The following is a 22,391-nucleotide window of genomic DNA, read 5'->3' on the forward strand; positions in this document are numbered from 1 at the left end:
TCACACACCACACACTCCTGCTTTCAAATCAGGCTGTGTGCACACCCACCAGCCACTCAGACACCTAACTCAGTGGTTTGGGGCTTTAAAGAGAGGCAAAAAAGCTCCTGCTTTCCTGGCTCCAGAATTAACTAAGGAACACTGGTACCAGTGTGGTGACATGAGAGGAACCAAAGCAGTAGGGATCAATGGTAATATTTCTCCTCCTGCACTTCTCCCAGCCTTTCCATTTATCTGAAGACACCCTGTGTGGAGGGGGAATGCAGCTAAAACAGACCTACCAAACATCACGGAAGAGAAACATGCAACACGGTCCTACATTCCATCTCAAAGCAGTAGAAGAGAAGGAAAAAAACAGACTAACATCAACCTGAAGACTCCAGAGGGGCTATACCCCTCCCGCCCAGGGTGAGCCAAGATATCTTTACTGAGACCTTCTGAATAATTCTCCAGAGAGCATTACCAGTAAAAGCTGAGGAAAAAGTAAGGGCTGTCTCAGGCCAGGCCAGGAGAAAAAGGAACATGACAAACACACAACAGCTTCTTTGCCTTTTTAAAGCACATGTGTTAGCTCTGGGTAAGCCTCTAGCATCCTGGGCTGTCTTTGAGATCAGAATTGTGGATGCTTCAATTGCAATTCACAGTAATTAAGGCAGTGATCATATAACAGAGATGATATATACTCTAAACGGCAAAGGAAATGCACACAGTGCACAATCTCTATTCCTTTCTGCAGGGCTGTGAAAAAAGACACATTCTGCTTGGCTCTAGGACTGTCTTGAAGAATGTGAGATGCAGACTCAATCCAAAAACCTTAAACAGGGAAACATGAAGATGAAGAAGGGAAATCCCATGAGGCAGGCTGGTGATGTCCAGCTAATAGGAGCCAGAAATTCACAACCAGAGATGTTCCTCAAAAACAAATTCAAGTGTTGGGAGTCTGAAGTTATTCCATCAGAGTCACAAGCCAGCTTCTGCAGCAGCTTTGGTTTCCAGCTAGGGCCAATCCAAACACAGACCATGAAAAAGCTGTCGGTGTTTTAAATCCAGAAACTCATGTTAAAGTCTTATCGTTATATGTGAAACACAAACTCTAATGCCAGAGCACTCAGTGTACACTGTCAAACATGCTCGAGGGAAGGCAGGATGGAGGGAACATGGCAACAGGAAGAAATGCTTTTCCAGTGAGCTCTTCTCAGCTCCATAGATGTTAATCTGCATCCCAAGAGTTGCTTCCACAGTGTAACAAATGCCTCTCTCCTGCTCCAGCAAATGCAGGATGTTTCACCTAAAGACTGCTTTTCATGTTTTAATGTACACACTTTCTGCTCAGGCATCTGCTTCTCCCCTGACTCCAGGGACTCACTTGTCTTAGCCTAGAAAAGTGCCCCAGGCAGCATTTTTATGTGAGAGGGAAGAGAGAGGTAAGATAGGGTGAAAGACGTGTCTATTTCTGCAAGTACAAAGTTAACAGCCAGAAAATCCTGATATCAAACTTTCTATTCTGAGAAAGAAGTCTTCTCAGACAGCTGGCCAACGTGCTAGGAAGGTGTGCTTCCTACTGTTCCCATGAACCAGCTGCCTTCTATGGCAGCTGATAGCAGGACGTTGTTTTAAGGATGCAGTAACTCAGATTCCGGTATTGTCTGACTGGAACTAGCACTTCTCAGCAACTTCCATTGCAGTAAAGCCCAAGACGCATTCCAGTTCCCATTACAGCATTCTCCCTTTTGTTCCTTCTCCACAGGGTGCTCTTGCTCTCCCTTTCTCCCCAGCCCCATAGCAACTGAGGTATTGCAATGCCCACCAAGGAAGGGAGTGAGCTGTGAGGTGAAACTGAGCCTTCAGCAGGAACTGCTCAAATCACCTTTGCTGCTGACAGGAAATTATCACCGAGCCACAGCCCAGACACAGCCGCAGAAACGAGCCTGGCAAATAGATGGAAAGAAGCATGGAAAGGAAAGTAAAATTAACCTGGTTTAATATGGAAGAATGTCTTATTTGCAGTAAAGTGGAATAGTAGCGATATGTAATATCTCAAGTATATCGACCTATCTGCCTTTATATGAAGTTGCATACTTCTGGTATCAAGTTACCAGGAAAGCAGCTACAATACTGCCTTGGAGGTAGCAAAATGTAACTGGAAAAACTTCATGCTATCTATGAAAGTGCAGATTGTTTGCAGTAGTACAATAGGTTACATTCCATTCTAATCCTGTTTCAAAAATGAAACAAAATAATATAAATACATTTTAAAGGGATACTGTACGGGATTTGCTATACAAACAGAACATAATTGTCACTGTATCCCTTGAGGTACTTTTGGCAGGACTTCGGATACACACATAGGCAGAAAAAGGGTCTGGAAAAATGTGAAATCCAAAGGCAGAAAAGTGGGACAGTTTGTTCATATGTCAACATACCAAAGAAGAACTAGGATAGCAGAAAGTTCAGTAGCTAAAAAGTAATTATTTTCTAAGCAGAGGCACCAGAACACCTAACTCTGCAAAAAAGCACAAGCAGTAAGCTGCGCGCTACCTCACAGGGTTGGATGGGTTGGTCCATTTGACCATGGAAGCTTCTGACCATCCTCCCTAGAAGCATTCAAGGCCAGGCTGGATGGGACTTTGAGCAGCCTGGTCTAGTGGGAGGCGTCCCTGCCTATAGCATGGGGTTGGAGCTAGATGATCTTAAAGGTCCCTTCCAACCCAAATCATTCTATGATTCCACGGAGCCTACTGCCAACAACTGCCAAGTTCTCCAGAAGATGTGAGAAACTCCAGCTGAATATTATGAGCACCCCTCAGGCTGGGGAATATTTTCTAAGGAATTCTCCCTGCAGCTGTTGGCTTACATTGAAGTCAGGATTTTGTTACAGTTCTATACTGAGCAATGCGACCCCATCTTTCTTATACACTGTGTTTGCTGAAAACTTTTTGTAGTTCCCAAATTAGGGTGGTTGTGTTTGACATGTTGGGAATGGGACTCCTCAGAGCACATACTCTGGACCTTGTCAGAAATTGCTCAGGAAGTTACACACTTAAACACAAAGATCTGTTTTAGAGCCCAAGCCTCTGGCATATAAACAGTTTAACCTGCTCGGAGTCTGATACATCTTTTCATTGTGGCTTTTATTTCAGTCTCATTTTGATCCAGGATCAACTGCTTTGCATGTCACAAATGTAAGTTCTCTGCATGATTCCAAACTCGCTGATATTTTCAGAACTATGAAAGCCTTAAACTGCCCTTCTATGGTAGAGGGAATACATTTCAAAATTTGATTCTAGTCAACATTTTCTGAATATACCTTATTATCCTTTTAAATAACAACAGACACACTAAAAATTGTACTGCTGCACTACATCTTGTTCTGCTTATTTACATCAGCCAGGATACTTTCTAGCTGCTCTACTTCATTATCTCTGAATCATCCCTGTTGTTTTGGCCCACTCTTCCACACTTAGACACACACAGTAAGCAAGCCTCCACAATGCTACCTATAGCAAATACCACCCACAGAATTGATAAACAAGCTTTCTGCTTTGTTACTTTAAGTGAAATCTCTTACAAATAGAGCACCCATATACAGCAATTCCTCCCAGACAGAGCATCTGTTATCTGCATGACAAGGAGCATTGCCACAGACTTGAGTGAGGACAGGGTCAGGTGCCAGCAGCACACAGAATGGAGCATGCTGTTCTAAGGCAGCAAGTTGCTCTGTCTACTGGAAGCCTCTGAAAACTATGGAAGGGAGGTGCTGCCAGCTTGGAAAGATGGGAAGTAATGACAGCGAGGGAAGAAAGGGGAAAGGGGAGAGTTATCAATTCATTTTGCACAAGTATGTAAAACGTTCCTATGGTATTTACTATCCATATAAGCTCTCTAACGAAGTGTAGTCCACTGACATGTGGACAGTACACGAGTTGTCTCACCATTGCAACCCTATCCAAGTGCAGGGATGGCCAACGGCTGTATGCATTGCTGCCATCCCAGCAGTTGTGCATAGATGTGCAGCAGAAGCCTGTTCATACTGTGCTTCATCTGGCTTAATGAAATTTGCAAGTCTTTTGTGCAGTTTTCTTTCTCTCACAACACATAAGCATGCTCTGTGCTCTGAATTTATCTGGTGACCAGTTTATTTCCCTTTTATTTCCCTAGTGATGTGCTCCACGACGAGACAGAATCGTGTAGCAGGTCAGACTGGGTACCATTACCAACAGCTAATCACCCCTGGTCACAAGGACAGAAAAGGAGCCTCAGAGCCTAGACTTCCTGTCACAGGCATCACCTTACTGTGTGGCCCTGAGAAAATGCTGACTGTGGGCTGCCCTCCACTGTCACCCTACTGAGCAGGGTGGCATATTTGCCTGCACCACAGATATGCTGCAGTTATTTAGGCAACACTGGCAGAGAGCTTTAGAGATGTAAGCAGTCGCACAAGAAATAAACCTTATTCAGAAATGTTTAGAAATACCACGTTTGCCTTTGCTTGCACTGTTGTGGTATTTCTGCTGCTGTTCAAAAGCACATGATATAAAGAACTTGAAAGGTAAATGCTCACAGAAGAAATTTTCCACATTCCTATGAAATGGGATCCCATTCCTACGAATGGGATTTGATTCAGACAGACATTTCAAAGCCTTATTTTAATAGTCCTTTCACTTCCAAATCTCAGAGCGAGCAACCCAGTTTTCTAGTAAAATAGCAGGAGACACCCCCAAAGTTCAGACTACAATTTAGAGATATTGTTTAACAGAATTCCACAGTTTGAAATAAAGGTGATGTACTTACCAACAGCCTCCTGCAATAGCCAAACCTCCGGCTCCCATCTTCCCCAGTCAGCATGAAAGAGAAAGTCTCACTAGAAGGAAGAAAATTGTCCTGATCTTACTACCAGAACTGCAGCCTAAGTAGAAAGTAGGTCATGACAAAAAGAATAGCACTTTATCCTATGATAGACTGTTCCCACTGAAAGGTCTTGTCTCCCTCTGTCAATCATCTGGACATACTCTGAGGCAAAATTCCATCAAGAGTAAAGATGTCTGCACAGTCCTGGACAACCTAGCAATTTTCTTATAAGAAGAGATATGTGCTGAATTTAAGTGGCATAACAGTGTCTTCACACTGCAGAAGGAATGTAAGAATCAGATTTTGAGAGCAGTGTTCAAATGCTGTGTATCCCTTATGTTTTAGTTACATCCTCTTTTAGACTGTGCCTTGTTTTTAAAAGGAGAACCCTAGGTATTCTCTTAGAGTAGAGAAATCATTTGCTAATCTAAAAATAATAGATTCACCATGTGTTTGTGAATTTGCATACTGGCTGATAACCGCTCCTGGCTACTTTGCAAGTTTGAAATGGCATTATATAAAACACTTCTTGATGCCAGACTTTATGCAATTATAGCAGAATATGATAGGGATATCTTATTTCACAAACATGGGCTCCTGGAAAATCTGTCTAGCAGAGCAGCAGCAGAAGATGTGGAATGCTGTGCAAGCAGATCTGCATGCTGCTTCCAGCAATGCTGTCCACAGAGTTCTACACTTCAGTGTGTTCTACACTTCATTGTTCAGGTGATTAAAAATATTGAGTAATATAGCCAAGCAACACTGAATATAACCTGGTTATGTGACACACATCATACCTAAGCCAGTAAAACATTCCTTGTGTATTTTATTTTTGGCTGCAGTGATTCCTAGGTGAATGCTAGTTTCTTGCCATTGTTGAAAGTCCCTTAAGACACACACTGAACATTTCATTTACATACACCTCATGCCACGCATCTTTAAAAGACATTTCATATTTTGGGATATTTCTTCTCTCTTCCCCTTCTGTTACTACTATATCATCAGACCAGCAAGTTCAGATTCACTGATTCAGGGAAAAATAAAAAAAGATTTTTGAGGTTTCTTTTAAATGAAGAAGAAAATGGAAGGCTGGCTCTCCCTTCCTCTACCCTCTCCTCATATATATTCATTCATATATAAGCATAAGAAGACAGTAGAGGTGCCATGCAACATCAGGTAAGCATTCTGGGGTACATGAGAGAACAGGTAGTGGGCAGGGTTCTTTTTAAGGTTCATTTTAAATACTCCCATTTGCATTTTTGGATTCAGCACTGAGAGGAACCTTTGGATCTTTTCCCTTCAGCCACACAGGATGGTGAGCTGGGCAGAATGGGGAAGAAAAATAATAGAGAACCTAAAAAAATTAAATACAGCTGCTTGAGCCTAAAGTGGCCAAGACTTAAACTGCTACTTCCATAATTGGGCATCGGCAAGCCTGCAGTTGCTCCAGATGCACTGCATCAGCACTGTGAGGCAGAGGAGCATCAGAGGATATACCTGTTGTATTCAGAGACAGGGAGCCAGTCTTTAGCATCAGGAAAGCAGAACTGAGGGATGGCCTTGAGACGCTCCTCCGCTTCACGCATTTGCTTGGTTGGCCTTTCTAGCTGTGGGGGGGAAGAATTGAAATTAAATCAGTTACTGTTAGGGCCAGCTTCACAGCACCTCTCAGGAGTTGAGGGGAGGCGGGGGCTTGCTGTTGAGCTCTGAAGAGCAAGGGCCCATCAGCTGGTTCCTTACTGGTGCTTGGCAGAGTGAGGCATGACCCCAAGAGAGGCTTTTAGAAGCTAGTACAACACAAATAATCACTGTTGGTTTGCCTAAGTTAACCCAAACTCCCTATTGCACAACGTCCAATTAAAATGCACTCCTATCTGAAATTTCTTTCTGTTGCCAGAGTAGCCCTAGTTCAGCAAAAGTCTTTCCATTGACTTCAGTGAGTTTTGGAACAAACCCTGACAGAGCTAAATGAAGTTGAAAGGGAAATATTTAGAAACTGAATTTAAACACAATATTTAAAGCACCTAAAATCAGGTCAAACTCTGCAGCGCTGGAAATGACAATTTTGTAAATAGGGAAAGCTTTCTGCCACCTTCTCAATGCTCTTTCCTTTATACAAATTCTGAAAATTGAATGATTGACTCCAATTAAGAAATAGATTTCAATTAATTTTCCCACTTATTCACATCACTGATTTTAGCAAAATAAGGATCTTAGAAAGCGTTTAGAGTAAGTTGTATGTAAGAATTTTTCTTTTACCTTGGGAAACTGATATGTCACTTCTGGGAGGTAAGTATTTTTAGAGGGCTTCTTTTTCAGTGATACTACCACAAAATATTCAAATAACTCCCGTTCCTGCCATTCAATGAGCTCCAGTTCCAGGGTTCGATAACTCGGAGCTCTCTTCAGCATTGACTGGATATGCACGAGGCGCTGGGTATGAGCTAGCATTAAAAAGACAAAAAAAAAGATACAGATCATTACCTGGGAGTATAATGCGTACGTGTGAGCCACAGCCATTCACAAAGGACTTCCAGTTTGCCAGCATGTTATTCTAAGCATGTTCTCCTTACAAAATCAGGCCTTCGTACTGCCTCACTAATTCCACCCATAAATCAAACCTCTCTCCAAGTAGTGAAGTGATGCAACACTAAGTCACTGAAATCATTTGCAGTTCATAACTGTTACACTGCCAAAGGTCTGCTTTTTCTTCACATCTAAGACTATATTATAATCTCTCCCATCAGCATGCAAATGCACTAGAACCTCCAGGATGACACTTCACCTCAGGCCTGACTTGCATGTGGCGAAAAATGGTTCTGTGACTGGTCACTGTGCAGCACAACTCTGTGGGAACAGCCCTGATGCAGTGATGTGTCTTCAAATCTCTCAGTTCTGATCAGCATTAAGTGAAAAAAACTAAGTAAAAACAGCTGCTTGCATGTTCTTCCCACCTCTTCGCAGCAGGATCTCTCTGCAATGGCAGTCAAACTATTAGCAGCACACGTCCATCCCATAAGGTTATATTTGTAGACACAGTTCACAAAAGGCATGTTTCTCCTTGCAGTAGGGAAATAAGATGTCATAGCAGCAGTAATTAACTAGCAAAAATAAAAGAATCTGCTCTGATGACCAGCTGGCATACAACTGGTCCAACAGCACAAGAATTATAAATTATTTTGATAGAGAGTTTGGATCATTATCTGACTGCACAAGTAGGGAAGCCAAATCCCAAGAAAAAAACCTGCAGTAGATAGATAAGAAGGCTTTGTCCTCATCTTATTACAATAGCTTTGCATTCCTGTGGGTTTTTTTTTTTCAGCTCTCTTACTAACAACACAATAGATTTTTAGTAATAAAATCTGATTTTTTTTTGTAATTCTCTCCATTTATCAGGTCTCTTGAATGTGAGACACTGACTCACTGGCTTGATCTCAGTGGAGTTTGTACAGGTACTGCACACTGATAGATGAATTTCACAGAATCACAGAATAGCTTCCATTGGGGGGAACCTTAAGGATCATCTAGTTCCAACTTCCCTGCCATAGTCAGGGTTGCCAACTGACAGGATCCCGTCCAACCTGACTTTGAATGACTCCAGAGATGGGGCATCCACACTCTCTCTGGGCAACATGTTCCAGCACCTCATCACAATCTAAGTAAAAATATTTCTTCCTAACATCTACCCTAAATTTCCCTTCTTTTAGTTTAAGCCATTCCCCCTTGTCCTGTCACCATCAGACCATGTAAAAAGTCAGTCCCCTTCCTGCTTGTAAGCTCCCTTCAAGTACTGGAAGGCTGCAATGAAGTCTTCATGGAGCTTTCTCTTCTCCAGGCTGAACATCCTTCCTATACTGAGGGCCCCAGGCTTGAATAGTACTCCAGTTAGGGCCTCACAAGGTCAGAGTAAAGGGCAACAATCACGTTCCTCTCCCTACTGCCACCCCCCTGTTGATGCAGCCCCGGATGCTGTTGGCCTTTTGGGCTGCAGGAGCACAGTGTTGGATCATGACCAGCATTTCATCCATCAGGACCTGCAAGTCCTTCTCCTCAGGGCTGATCTCAAGGAGTTCTTCTCTCAGTCTGTAATCATCTCTGGGATTGCCTTGACCCAAGTGTAGCAGCTTGCACTTGGCCTTCTTAAAACTCATTAGATTTCCACTTTCCAAGCATATAAGTTCCTTCCATATGGCATCCCCTCACAGTTCTTTCTGTCTATGCTTTCTACATTCATACTCCCGTGTTGTAAATTTTGTTAGCTCTGCAATAATAAAGTTAACATAATTCACGAAGGAAAATATACACATTATGGACAGGAACAGTGCTCAGTAGTAGGAGATTATGTGTTGACAGTCTGTGACAGTGTCTGATTAGAAGGTACTGAAGTCTGACCTCTTACCTTTAAACCTGTCATCTGAGTCACTCTCACTCTCACTGTTCTCATCTGGAAAGGAGATAAAGCATCAGTTAATGCAAAACCAAAGCAAACATGAACTCAATTTACTGTGGAGAAACTGGGGAAAAACACATCACACACTGAACCTTGTGATCCAGACACTCTCAGACACTGGAATTTTCAAAGATCTTGAAATAAACAGTTTGAGTGATTATTTTTCCATTAGAATAAATTACAATTCTGCTTGAGAATAAAAGCTTCATGAAAACATAGAATTAATTCTCCACTGTAGAAAATCATTGCACTGAACCCCAATTTCTGCAAACCATCCAGATTCTTTTTCTAACTTGCAATTTTTTTTTAATACAGTTATGTACTTGAGAAGTCAAGGGAAGCCTTTTGAACCTTGTCTGAATAATATTTTCAATTGGCAGAATTGATCAGACTGAGTGAAAGTACCATGCAAAAGTAACTTTACAATAAGATGTGTTTCTGTCACATTAAAATTTCATCATACTACAAACACAGCCTGAATTTCCTCTGGAACCACGCTTTTCCAGTAAGAATCTGAATTGCAGGCAGAGCTTATATTCACACGTTCATGCCAGGAAAAAATATAGAATTAAGAATTATAGAGTTAAATTTGCAAATTTTGGAAAAAACTTCCAGACATAAACCACTAAAAATCTGAGCTAAAGAACAGGCTGGGTGAGTCTAGATGGTCAGGAGATTAATAAAATAGACAACAGTGAAAATCTGATTTATTTTTAGCTCATTCCCATTTTTTTTCTTCTCACAAGAAAAAATTATCATCTTTTACAGCAGAAAGCTCTGAACAAAGTTGAACCTGGAGCAGATGTGAACAGAAGGAAATCTGTTACTTCTGCAACAGTCAAAAGGATTCAGTTAACTATGGTGTGTGTGTCGCACCTCTCAGGGATGCAGTCTCAATGTTGGACATAGAAAGTTTCTTCAATCGTTTTTTTCCTCTTTTTGCACTGTAGATGGAATTGATTCTCTGGACAAGCTGGAAAACAAGAAAGAGAACAACCAGTAAGGCAAATCACTTTTCTGCTAGGAAACTTAATTAATTAACCGATCCAAACAAACACTTTGACAGTGGATGACAGACTAACTAGGTGCCCTAAAATCTTTATCAGCTCAAAGGGCTTTTCTCTGTTTTTGCATCCCATATGCTTGAATCACTTTTTGCATCTCACTACCTTGCCTACAGTTATATTTTCAGAAACAGAGAACTCCAGAATCAAGATCCTATTTTCAAAAATGAGTGAGACATTTGCAGTAAAATCACCATGAGACTGAGTGTTCAAAGACATCTATTATCCTCTGCATTTCTCTCTCTTGGAGAAAGAGCTGGCCTTAGGTTTTTAAAGCCTTTACACTTAACAGAGTACTGTGCTGCTTTGAAGCCCTATTATATCAGCTGAGGATTTGGCCCATATGGATTCCTCCCACCCCCTTCCAACTTGTGCTGTCCTTACTGACCTTCAGGGGTGCTGCATTTACTTTCTCCAATCTTATCTGCAACATTATTTTGAAATTGGCTGTGGTGCTGGCTAAAGCCAGCAGCAGCCAGAATTTTAATTCCTGGTAATCATCTTTATGACTTCCTTTCACAGGGCTAACATGGATAACAATCTTCTATCCAAAATAATCTGAGATAATGGAAAATATTCATGTTTAATGACTTTAACAAGAGATTGGGATTACCAAAAATTAGTAATTAAACAATATACTATAATTTCTGAAGAGTCATGAATACGAAGCAATTAATCTTCATAATGACCTAATGAGTCACTAACAGTTTATTTCATTCCATAGCAGCTTTACTCATAGAAGTATAGTTCAATTTGCAAAGGCTGTTTTATCTCAGCTTTAAGAGGGAAACAGAGTGAGAAACTAATTTGATGTAGACGGAGGAGAAAGTCAGTAACAGAGCACAGATTTGGAACAAATTTTCACTCACTTCTTCCAACAGCTGAATCATGCTGGCTATGTTTTATCAGGAGTGTTAATTGAAATACATACCTAATTTTCATGGTAAATTTTACATTTACTGCATAAATTCTTTTTATACTTCTACCAAGCACAGGAAGAACTAAACAAGTCCCCTCCCCTCCATTTCCAAGAGTTCCAAGAGTGGCTGGGTACATGATGCACAGATAGCAGTGGGAGAATCCCAAAGGAGCTGGGGCAGCAAATCAGAGGAGCTAACCATAACTAAATCAAAATCAGTCCTAGGAGAGAACAGAGGCCATCCTATGAAAGGTCTTGCTGAAATATTGTGCTCCCTTCACAGGGCTGCCCAGTGCTTTGTTTGCTTGGGTTGTTTCACCGATAGTGAAACCTGCACAGCAGTGAGTGAAGTCCAGGGTTTTTTTAAACATTTGGATATGGTTTCATAAAGCATTCCTGTTATCTTCCCTTTACGTTTTGCATCTGTGGAGGCACAGGGTAGTGATGCAGAACAGTTATTTCTCAGATAAGAGTTTTTTATCTAATAACTAATATTTATTCAATAAAAAATGTGAGATTATCCAGTAATACGAGACTCTAGAAGCTAGAGCTGTCAAAAGTAGAAATAATTGTCAGATTTCTGATAAAATTCTGAACATTCATATACTTAAAATATAATTTCATATGGGGAGAATATCTATTCCCTGAATGCAACAAATTTTAAAGTTGGGTACAAAAGTAACATCCAAACTTCCCAAGTTTTACTGAAAACCAAGAAGTATGCTACTCTGTAAGTTACTCTGTAACTTCCTCCACAGATGTATGCTCATATGTGTAGTAGAATAGTGTATCACATGAAAATAAAATTATAGTAAATAGTAAGGACATTAAATTAACTTCCTTCCTTTTGATTGCTTCTGGCTGAGTCAGAATTTTGTTTAATCGACAGGAACATAAGAATCTCCATCCACTCACAATATTTACAGCCGCATCCTTTAAAATACACCCTCTAAAAAGAGTAGAAAAGAGTTGAATATACAATAAAAGCTGACTCTTCGCAGACCAACAGTGAACACATTGCCTGTTCCCTCTATTGTTATTGTACTAGAGAAGGTCTGGCTGGTCTTTCTGGTTGATTTGTTGTTTGGTTTATTGGGATGGGTTTTTTTGCTAGTTAGTTCCTGCTTTTTCTCTTACACATCTCATTTTGAGTTGGAAAGTTTGAACTCCTTGACAAGTAGAAAATTATTTTTCACTTCAAATCAAGACAACAGGGTTATGAGGATGAGGTAAGTTGTAAATAAATGCAGAAACTTTGCAAGTATGGCAATCCAATGTTCGCACGTGCAAACAAAGTGCAGAGTTACTCACTCCTAGACTTTCACAGTTGGGGTGTGTGTAAAAAGGAATATATTTTGTCTACTAAGAAAAAGAGCTTTCAGTAAGGGCTACATGTTGGATAGAAAATGGTAGGTTTTTGCAGGCAGGTGACCTATCCCCAAGCATAAGGCTTGTATTTGAAGCCTTGCAACCAGAGCACCATTTGTTGGGACAAGATCACCCTGTCAGTACCTTTGGGATCCTCCTGGCCCGGCGTGTAGACAGCAGCTCACTTGCAGTACTCAGACTGTCCTCATTAAGGCTGGTGGGGGAGGAGGGAATGCCAAGCTGAGCCAGCAGCAGCATATCATCGTGGCTGTGCCGCTTGGGTAGCCGTGGTAAGCGGTGGCTCTTCCTTTCTGACCAGTTCCCAACACGCAGAGACTGGCTGCTGGGCTTTGAAGGTAGCTGTGGGAACAAAAACAGCTTGAGCTCTTCCCCTTCTCAGCAACATTTAGTGCAGAAGAAGCTCTGCGCATGAGTGGTGGCTGTATAAATGCATCATGCCAGGTGAGCCACATCTCTGTAGAGTACATGCAAAAAGAGGGGTAAAGGTCCAACTGAAGAGATGGGGGTCAATACCCTTATCTAAATTTCAAAGAAAACAATAAACTGCATCTGGCTTTGAATTTCCATGTACCCACATCACATCAACGCTATAAGTGCTCAAACCTAACCTAAAGTTTGGCTGACATCAAAACACTGATATGATGAGCCTGATCTCTCTCACAGTGGTGAAAATCAAGAGTGACTACACTGAAGCTGCTATTTTATTCCTGAGAAGGTAGGAAATCAAGCTTGCTGTATTTCCATGGTGTCAAAGTTGTTTTGAGATCTGTTAATATGCAAAGGTCTTATTACAAGTCTGTCCTGCCTTCCCAAGGAATTTACTTTAAAAGACAAATTGGTTATTACTGCAGCAGGAAAGCAAAATCTCACTGACAGGATTAAATACCAAGAAGCATCTATCTTCAAAAAACTGGGGGTCTCTTGGAGCAGATCTCAGAGCAGCTCTGCCTACTTCTTGGGAAGGTTAATTGCAGGCTGACAGGGTCAAGTCCTAGGGTTCTCTTCCCAGCTTCCCTGTGATGCAAGTGAAAGACAGAAAGGGTTTCCCTCCATAACTCTGCACCTCACCCTGACTGTCCACCACACAGTCCTTACAGCAACATGCCTTAAAAAAGAACCATTTTCTTGAACAGCTGGCAGCTGGCATTCATTGATGTCCTATCAGCAGAGATAACAACAGTACACCTGCAGTAGTAAATATCCCATTTGTAATAATTGGAGGGCGTACCCATCACAGAGCCATATGATCTGGAATTAAGTGTAGGGTGTCTCTGCATGTGTGGGTTTTGCGTCACAAAGAGAATGTCATCAATAAGACATCCTTTTTGCAGCTCATGACTTAAAGAATTGGAAATAACAAACAGGAAAGGAGAAGTCACTACGGGATTCAAAATTACCACAAGCCAGTGTTTGAGGTCTCTGCTTACCACAGGTCTGCATGCCAGGAAAATCTACAGCAGACTATACTTCAATGAAAGAAACACTTTGGGAGGTGATTGGTGAAAGCCTGCTGACTTTCTTATCCCTTCTGTCTTGTTTATCATCTGAAGTCGTGTTGCTAACCCAGCTATGTTGCTATGCTGGAAAAACTGGTTGATAAATTGTTGCCAAAGCTGCCATTTTTCAGGAAATTGGGACTGTTCTATTTTTGGTCATTGAAGAATTACCCAGGTTCATAGCTGACCTGCCCTTAGCGTCCCTTTGCTCTACCAATCAACAGAATGACACCACAATTATGGCACTAATGAAAACTCCTGTCAGCACTGCAAAAAGAAGCTACCAGAATAAAGAGCCTCGTTGCATAGATACTAAAGAATACTTATTTACTGATAAATCTTACAGAAGTCACTGTAATCCATAAATTCTTTGGTCTCCCTTTGTAAAACACAGAAGAGTAAACAGCATATTACTACCATGGACCTATATGGTTCATCCTTTTGGATGGCTTAAATGCTACCACAACTACTGTTAATACACAGGGTACAGCCCAAAATAATTGTTCTTTGTACTATGTCTCTCACTACAAAATTATCTTTCTCCTCACTCTGCCTGATCACTCACTTTATACTCTCTATTCACAAAATCAGAATCATTGGGGTTGAAAGGAACCTCCAGAGGTCACTTCCCATTTGCTCCCTTTTCAGTAGCTTAGCAGAAAACACTTCTGTCTTACAGATGATGAGCCAGGAGTATGCTAAGAATCTTGGTAATACTTTTATCTCTAGGACTGTGGTGCCCATGTGCACCCAAATATAGCAAAAGAAAATATATTTTGTTTTGTTCTAGGTCAGTTTACGTGACAAAAAAGTAGACTCTTGTGTCCTGTCATTAAAATGCAAATTTTCTGTTGATTCAGTGCAAAACAAAAATTCCTTTAAAAGAGGTTTCAAATCTCAAAATTAGGCATGCGATAAATTTATATTTCTCCTTATGAACACAAAGATCCCATAAACAACAAAGCAACCTGGCATTTCATAGCTTTCACAGCAAACACACTGCTTTGGAAAATTCACCACAAAACAGAAAGTCTGCAGGTGTTTTACTTTATGCTGCCAACACGGCTTATACAGCTTTGTTGAATGCAGGCACTCTGGTTTTTCTGATTATGTTATTATTCATTTCTTCACTGGGAGGGGGAGTAAAGGGGTATACTTGGCCTTCTGCATCTTACAGGAAGCCATGCCACTTTACATACTTCATATTAACATGTCACAATAGGCCTCATGTAACAATACATGGGAAAGATTAAGAAGCTGACCTCTCCCTCCCATCCTGCTAAAAACCCCACAGCAAACATTGAGGTTGTTCTCAAAGAGGCGCAACCTACACAAAAGATTTAGGGCCAGATTCAGCTCCTCAAACAGCTGGCAGAGGGTTCTGCTTAAACTCATCTGGCCGTAGCTCGTCAGGACTGCTCCAAACAGCAACCAGCTTCTTCAGTGCAGCACTGAGACTCCCGATTGCAGCTGCCAAGAGCACTCGCAGCAGCAATTTATGGATTTGATTGCACTCGTTTTCCAGATACTCTTTTTCATTCAGTACAGCTGCTCTTCCTCCTCTGCCACGATTGATTCTCTTGCAACAGCTTTAAACAAGCTTTCAAGTGCAGAAAGAAATGTGCCCTCGCGCCCTGTGACGCCATGCATTACCTGGGGAGGTGATGTGTATTTCCTGTCCTGCGGAGTCCACATCCTGTGCAAAGAATCTAGGGAGTTCTCGGAGAGCTGATGGGATTTTCGGCCCGCATGACGGCCTTTCAGCTCCACATCCTCATACGGGTTTTCCTTGGATGATTCTCCTTCACGTTTTTTGGGTTTTTTTTTTAAGAAAAGAAAAACAGAAAGGAATGCAAAATTAAAAAAAAAAAAAAAAATAGTCATGTGAACCAAGTGAAAAACTTTTAGAAAAGCTGCTCAGCTTTCAGCATGACTCATCCCTCTCACTGCAGCTGGAAGTATTTGGAGGAAAACTTGGCTATGAAGACAACTTTTTTTTTTTTTTACTTTTTTTTTTTTTTTAATAAAATGCAAAGATTTCACAAGATGTGCTTCTGAGCATCTGCAGCTGTTCAGAATTTATTGATATATAAAAACTAAGGCACATAACTATGTTAAAGTATATCGGTAGATTTTACAAATCTATAGCAGCCACTCACAGGGTGAAAAGAACAGCAATAAATAACTGTTCTCACCATACCACCCTTACACATGATAAGACAACTTTTATTCGATGCTACTTTCACTTTTCTCTCTGCTCAGAGAGCAGGCAGAGAAAGAATAAGCACTTTAGCTCAGCAGTGTCAAGAGAGAAGATTGGAAGATGTAGAAGATACAGAAGATTGGAAAATGTAGAAGATGAGGGAAGAATTTCTGCACCAACCATGCTGCATCCTCAAAGTGTTGTTTAAAATACATCATGCCTTCTAGCTAAGCAGACATTCTTTTCAACTAATGTGAAATTAGTATCTCCTGGAGGGGCATTCATCCCCCCAGTAATATAGAGAGGTTTGATCAGTTGACCACTAACTATGAGACAAATGAGAAATAAATTTAAAAGCATTCTGCCATCTTTGTCTTTTCAGCCTTTGAAAACAACGTTTACAGTATGGATTGAAGGGAGATCCAAGACTCTTCAGCAGCCATTTCCATCTAAGGATTGGTAGAGCAACTCATCATCTTTGCAGGAATTCTGAACTCAGTAAACCTCTCACCAAACTAAGAAGCACAAAGTTGTATGAACACCATCAATAAAATGAAAGTTTTGCGTCCCCCTCTTTAGACAGTACATAATCAGCAACTGGCATAGAACTTCAGGCTTTTCAAACACAGAGCCCTTCCAGTTTTCTGTTTTTCTTCCACCTTACCTAGAAAATCATCCCAATAAAATCATCTGCTCAAATTCAAACCTTGAATTTGCAGAAATGTGAAACATGCAGGAAGTTCAAAGATTCTGGACAAGCTGGTTTTTGTAGTTTTATCTGAAGATGACTATAGAACTCATGCATTTAGTAGAATTTATATCACAATTCAAACAATTACGTATAAGCTTTAGAAGAAATCCAGGCTTTATTGCATACTGTATTAATCAAAAATTGAGGACAGAAAACTACGGTATGGTTTGCATTTCACACTGTTCCAGAAAATATTCACCACTTCTACAGAGGTGACAGCCGAGGTACAGTTATTTTCAGTGAGAGCAAGGCTCATATTAATATCCTTTTGACTATCAGTTTCTTTTGTCTAGACAGAATATTGTATTTCCTGGTTGCACAGAAGAAAACAAAACCAGTTTGTGCCTTCTACTTTACTGAACTACAGGACTGCTTGATTCATCAGTTACAGTGATAAGAGCTTTCACTTAGCAAGTTCACACATTCACGTGTTACAAGTAAAATACAGTTTTGCTTCAGCAATGCATCATACTAAGATTTCTAGTCAAACATAAGGAAAGACTGAATGCTTTAGCATTGTTTTAATTAGAGGCCTGAATGACTGCTGCTCTTGAAGAATGTTTGAGTTGGCAGTCACAAGCTATTATTTCATCCAGAGGGAATCTGATTTTAGAGGCTGCACTATCAATAGTCTGTCCACATGCTGCGTGGAAAGAATGTCTTCAGGTGCATGAGGTATGCAAAAGAAAGACCTTTTGATGAACAAAATGAACAGAACAAATGTGAAGCCACAAATATTCTTAAAAACAATTTAAAGCCATGTACATCCTTACAGGACTATGGAACAGATTAACTCCTGCAGAAAGAAAAACAAATAGATATTGCACAGTAATCATTACTTGTAAATGCTGCAGCTCAAGATACAATAATCACAGCAAGAGTCAAAGTGCTTTTACTTACAGCTAAATGGATTGCGCTCGCGTAATAAAATTTCTTGTAAGCCCAAGTCAAGTATAGGTCAAGCAAGAATTTTAGAATGGATTAGCAGATTTCAAAATACTCAGCTACATTAGGCAGTGATTAAACATATGCTTCCTTGAGAAAACAAATCTTATTGCGTTAGTCTGCTTACTATCCAAACTCCCAAGGAGAAACAAGTTCATTAGCTGAAAAGAAATATTTTCTAAAACACAAAGCAGTTTATAAGTTTGTGGCGATTCTCCTTCCAAGACATCACGGAAAGCAGAATTGTTTGAACCCAGCTAAACTCAGCAATACTAATATTGATATAAAATATTAAGCTTAGAAACAGGCCAAGAGAAGTCTTGGATGAGAGGAGAGAGAGGAGTAAGAAACCAAGAGCAGAGGCTGCTTTTCTGACTCAGATCCTCTACCAGAAAAAAGCTCAGGCCAAATTCCTCTTCAGTGTAACGTGGAGGTCAGTGGAGACACGACAGGGATTTTAACCCTTTCCCTATAGCCCTTCTGATTTTCTTCAGAAGTTTGGCTTGCTATTCAATAACACTTTTATTTTATTGTTCTCATTTACTTAAAAATAAAATTATCTCTGTTGTCTTTTGGGGTTTTTTTTTCTTTCTTTTTTTTTTTTTTCTTTTTCTTTTTTTAAATGATGTGTTCAGATTAAATTTGCCTCATCTATTTTTATTTTTTTATTTTTTAATTAAAAAAAAAAAAAAAAGAATAGCCTCTTTCTCCATGAAGTTTCTGGCATTGAAACAGCTTGATCAATCTGGTTTTGCTGATTCGGCATTTGAACCAAATATTTTGTTCAGTCAGTGAACTAAAAGAGATTATTTATTTGTGTGGGTCTTCAGCTGTTTTCAAGCCTGAGATAGTCACTATTTTTTTTAATTATTATTTAGTTTATAAACTGCTCTTGGTGGATAAGACACAAAGATCATACATGCAAAAAGAGCACTAGGAAGCAGAAACCAACTGGCTTCTGAGTGTAAAGAACCCCAAAAAACCCAAGATTAGAAAGCAAGCAAAAGAGATGTGCGTGGATTTCCTAAACTGACTTAGGACAGCAGTCAACCCCATCTCAGTACATAATTACACCCTTCCATAGGCACGAAGGCCTGGGGACAGGTGGCTACCAGCAGGTTTGGGTCCCACACCAGAGGAATGGTAGTGGTGGCAGCTGCTGCTGCAACATGAAAATGAGGAAGGCTTCCATATAGCTGAGTTGGTTCCAGAAGTTTGCAGCTTTGATCACTGCGTTTCTCCTCAACACAATCACTGCTCTAATCCCAGAGACCAAGGCAAGGAATGTTTACAGTCTGCATGTTGTAGTGGCTTTGCATTCATTTGGATTTGCTGTAAAAGGGAAACACATTTACAATGAAAGAGCAAAGTAATGTTCTTGTTTCTTCCATATGGATGCCTCTACTGAATGCCAGAAGGACAGAGACTGCACACTAGGGCCACACTTGTCCTGATGAGGCTGATCTAAGTGCTGCACAAGAAAAGAGCAGACAAACTCTGACTTCAAAGAAAGCTGAATCAGACCCCCAGAACAAATATGGTCACATGGAATAGCAAACTTTTGGTAATTAATGTCTCTGATCACCAGCCCTGTTCCCAGATGAGTCTGATCAGTTCCCTCTACAGCCTTCTGAAGTTTCCCATTCTCTCAAATTCTATGTACCAAACTGCTGAGTAAACACAGGACATTCATCTACGAGACATTTATCTTCAGAAGGTCTCACAGGCAATTTAACAATTTGTCCGTAGGGGAAAAGGAAAAAAAAAACAGATGAAATAGCCAGGGACTTTTAGAGAAGCCATGAGGAATGCAGTGCCTTGAGCTTAAGCATCAAAGAGTTTCCTCTAGTGGTTGCAGTTCCTCCATCCGTGACGCTCTGCAAGTCAGCCCCACCAAGCCTGGAGGCAGCACACAGCGTTCCTCTGTTCAGCCCCTCACACTGTGGCAAATGGGAAGCAGAGGCAGATTCAGCAAGCCTGCCTCATGCTGAGAAAGGAGAGAAAAGCAAGATCGAGGGGGGAAAGAAAAAACAGGCAGACTCTTCTCTATAAATGGCAGAAAAGAGGGAAATGGATCTTTTCTTTCTAGAGTGGAGAAACAAGTAACGGTTATATGGCAATGGAAAAGGCTCATTAAATGACCTTAAATGTTGTGCCTAAATTAGGAGCCAGTGCTCACATAGAGAAGATGCCATCTCCAGAGAATGATGCTGAAAGCCCAGGCTCCACGTGGCCAGGGTAGGTGGTGTCAGCACCTCACAAATGACAAAGTGCCCATTTCCTGTATTCTAGAGCAAAATACAGTGCAACTGATTTATCTTACAGTATAAAGAACAGGGAGATCAAAGTTTCAACTGCCTTTGCGGGGAATATTTGGGAACAAACACCACACCCCTCAAGAGGCAAGGAGTAAGAAGCAATGGCAATACACGGGCAGGAAAAGGGAGCCAGATAGATGGAACTCAGACTAAGTAACACTCGAGTGCTTGTACCCAAGCAAGCCATCTGTCATAGGGAATAGCAAGGGAGCCATACACTGTGCAGTCTTACAGGTCCCCAGCATTTCTGGGGCACCTAAGTTCAAAGAACTGCACAAGGCTTCTCACACTTCTATGCATGCACTACTCATTCATTTTATTCATAAAATTACTTGCACACCAATTCACACAACCAGTGCTGGAGGAGCACTCACCCATCAGGATGTTTATGATCACGTTCAGATGAAATGGATGAAAGCCACAAAATCCCCATGCTTTCATAAAATAGCTGAGCTTAGATCTTTAAGACATAGATGAGCTCTTTCAACATCAGAGAAGCTGCAACTGTGCATCTCAGCTAAGGAATTTACCCCAGGAATCTGTTGGAAGGGGAACTATTTCAATGTCAAATTACAGCTGAGATGCAGAATAGTAGCTTTGAAAAGCTCCTTCTAAACAGCACTAGGTTACAACTACCTGCTTAAAGTCCTGTCATCTGGTACATCCGATTAGTACTGTGTTCTCAGAAAAGTAGTAGAGCATCTGCAACACGTAGGATGATGAGTCTAAAATGTGATCAGCCTTTTGAGCCCTGGGCAATGGAGACTGTATCACTGTTTTCTAAGCTTGTCCAATTGTGGCTTGCCAGGCAATAAATAGAAGAAAAATTGCAGAGACTTTCAGCTCTCTGCTCTCTTCTACAGGATCTGTAAGATCTTCCATTTGTAACCATAAGCAAGAATTAGCTGCAGAAGAAGTTTATCTGATAAATGAATAAAAATATTCTCCAAAAATTTCACCCATCTAGCACTCAGTCCAAAATTACATGAATGAAAGCAACCAATGAGCAACTGTCACCACAGGACAGCAACACCATGCAAAAAAGGGCTTGCACTTCAAAGTGGTTGAACTCAGTTGGCTTCAGTGCAGTCTCTCTATGAATTTAAATTAGGGTATGGGAGAGCATCATCACAATCATTTTACTCTCCATTTCACTGCTGCGCAGTAACCGTCTTAGAAAACCAGGATATAAAGCTCACAGAGAATCCAAAAGAAGCTGTAAGGGTGATATAAAGTGAAATTGTTACAATTGAAACAAATTCCACAGAGAAATACAGGAATCTAAACGAATCATAACATAATTAAAAATAACATGTATCCCAGTGTGGCATACAACAAACAGCCTAATCATCAACAGAATGAGACAGCTAGAGTATTTGGCCCTTCTCTGACAGGCCTATACGGAAACTGTTTCATTTAATGCGCTCTGGCTGCCATTACCCTACATTAAAATTACCACAATTGCACTGTTGAAAAATCTCACATGATTTTTAGACTTTTAAAGGCAAGCGAGGGTGGTGGAAGAAAACAGAAACACACGTTTCTCTGGTGACAGCCTGCACCATCAGTCATAGCTCTTTTACTAACAGATTATCTCAAGAACTATTGCTAAGGGTCTGACGAAAAGCCCAGAGTGCCTTAGAGATGACTAGCACAGCACAGTTGGCAGAGGTGCAGTCTCTCCAAGTTCGCTTCAGCTTCACAGCAGCCCAGCAAATCCAGTTTCTCCCAGATTCATACAACTGTTCTGATGTGAGTTGATTATATGATAGAAAACAATGTGGTATTATAGTATGACAGACAATAATGTGGCATGTGATGATGGGATTTTACTGGAAAAATGAAGAGCCCCGGCTCACTAACCCTCTTCCACGTTTACGGGAAGAATTTTGCAAAATATTCTAATTTGAAAGCAATGTGAAGCTGAAACATCTTCCAGCTGGACCGCAGTCATCATCTCTGCAGCTTTTGGCACGCTTAATGGAGTATTCAGTAAAACAGCTAAATC

At 40.7% G+C, this 22,391-nt stretch overlaps 1 protein-coding gene across 4 annotated transcripts in view; it reads right to left on the reverse strand.

Annotated features, from left to right (window-relative positions):
* DENND2B (DENN domain containing 2B) overlaps nucleotides 1-22,391 on the reverse strand; it is a 153,609-nt gene that overhangs the window by 29,023 nt on the left and 102,195 nt on the right. For all 4 annotated transcript variants that reach the window (XM_042882046.1, XM_042882049.1, XM_042882047.1 and 1 more), the window contains 7 exons: nucleotides 15,820-15,968; nucleotides 12,794-13,009; nucleotides 10,175-10,271; nucleotides 9,248-9,292; nucleotides 7,108-7,292; nucleotides 6,346-6,455; nucleotides 4,792-4,861 (listed from right to left, as the gene is read on the reverse strand). In XM_042882046.1, the coding sequence (XP_042737980.1) occupies nucleotides 4,792-4,861; nucleotides 6,346-6,455; nucleotides 7,108-7,292; nucleotides 9,248-9,292; nucleotides 10,175-10,271; nucleotides 12,794-13,009; nucleotides 15,820-15,968 (872 nt within the window). The remainder of the gene's footprint in view (nucleotides 1-4,791; nucleotides 4,862-6,345; nucleotides 6,456-7,107; nucleotides 7,293-9,247; nucleotides 9,293-10,174; nucleotides 10,272-12,793; nucleotides 13,010-15,819; nucleotides 15,969-22,391) is intronic.

This window comes from Lagopus leucura, unplaced genomic scaffold (genome assembly GCF_019238085.1).
Source record: "Lagopus leucura isolate 7727_CA_CO unplaced genomic scaffold, USGS_WTPT01 Super-Scaffold_100033, whole genome shotgun sequence".
Taxonomy (NCBI): Eukaryota; Metazoa; Chordata; class Aves; order Galliformes; family Phasianidae; genus Lagopus; species Lagopus leucura.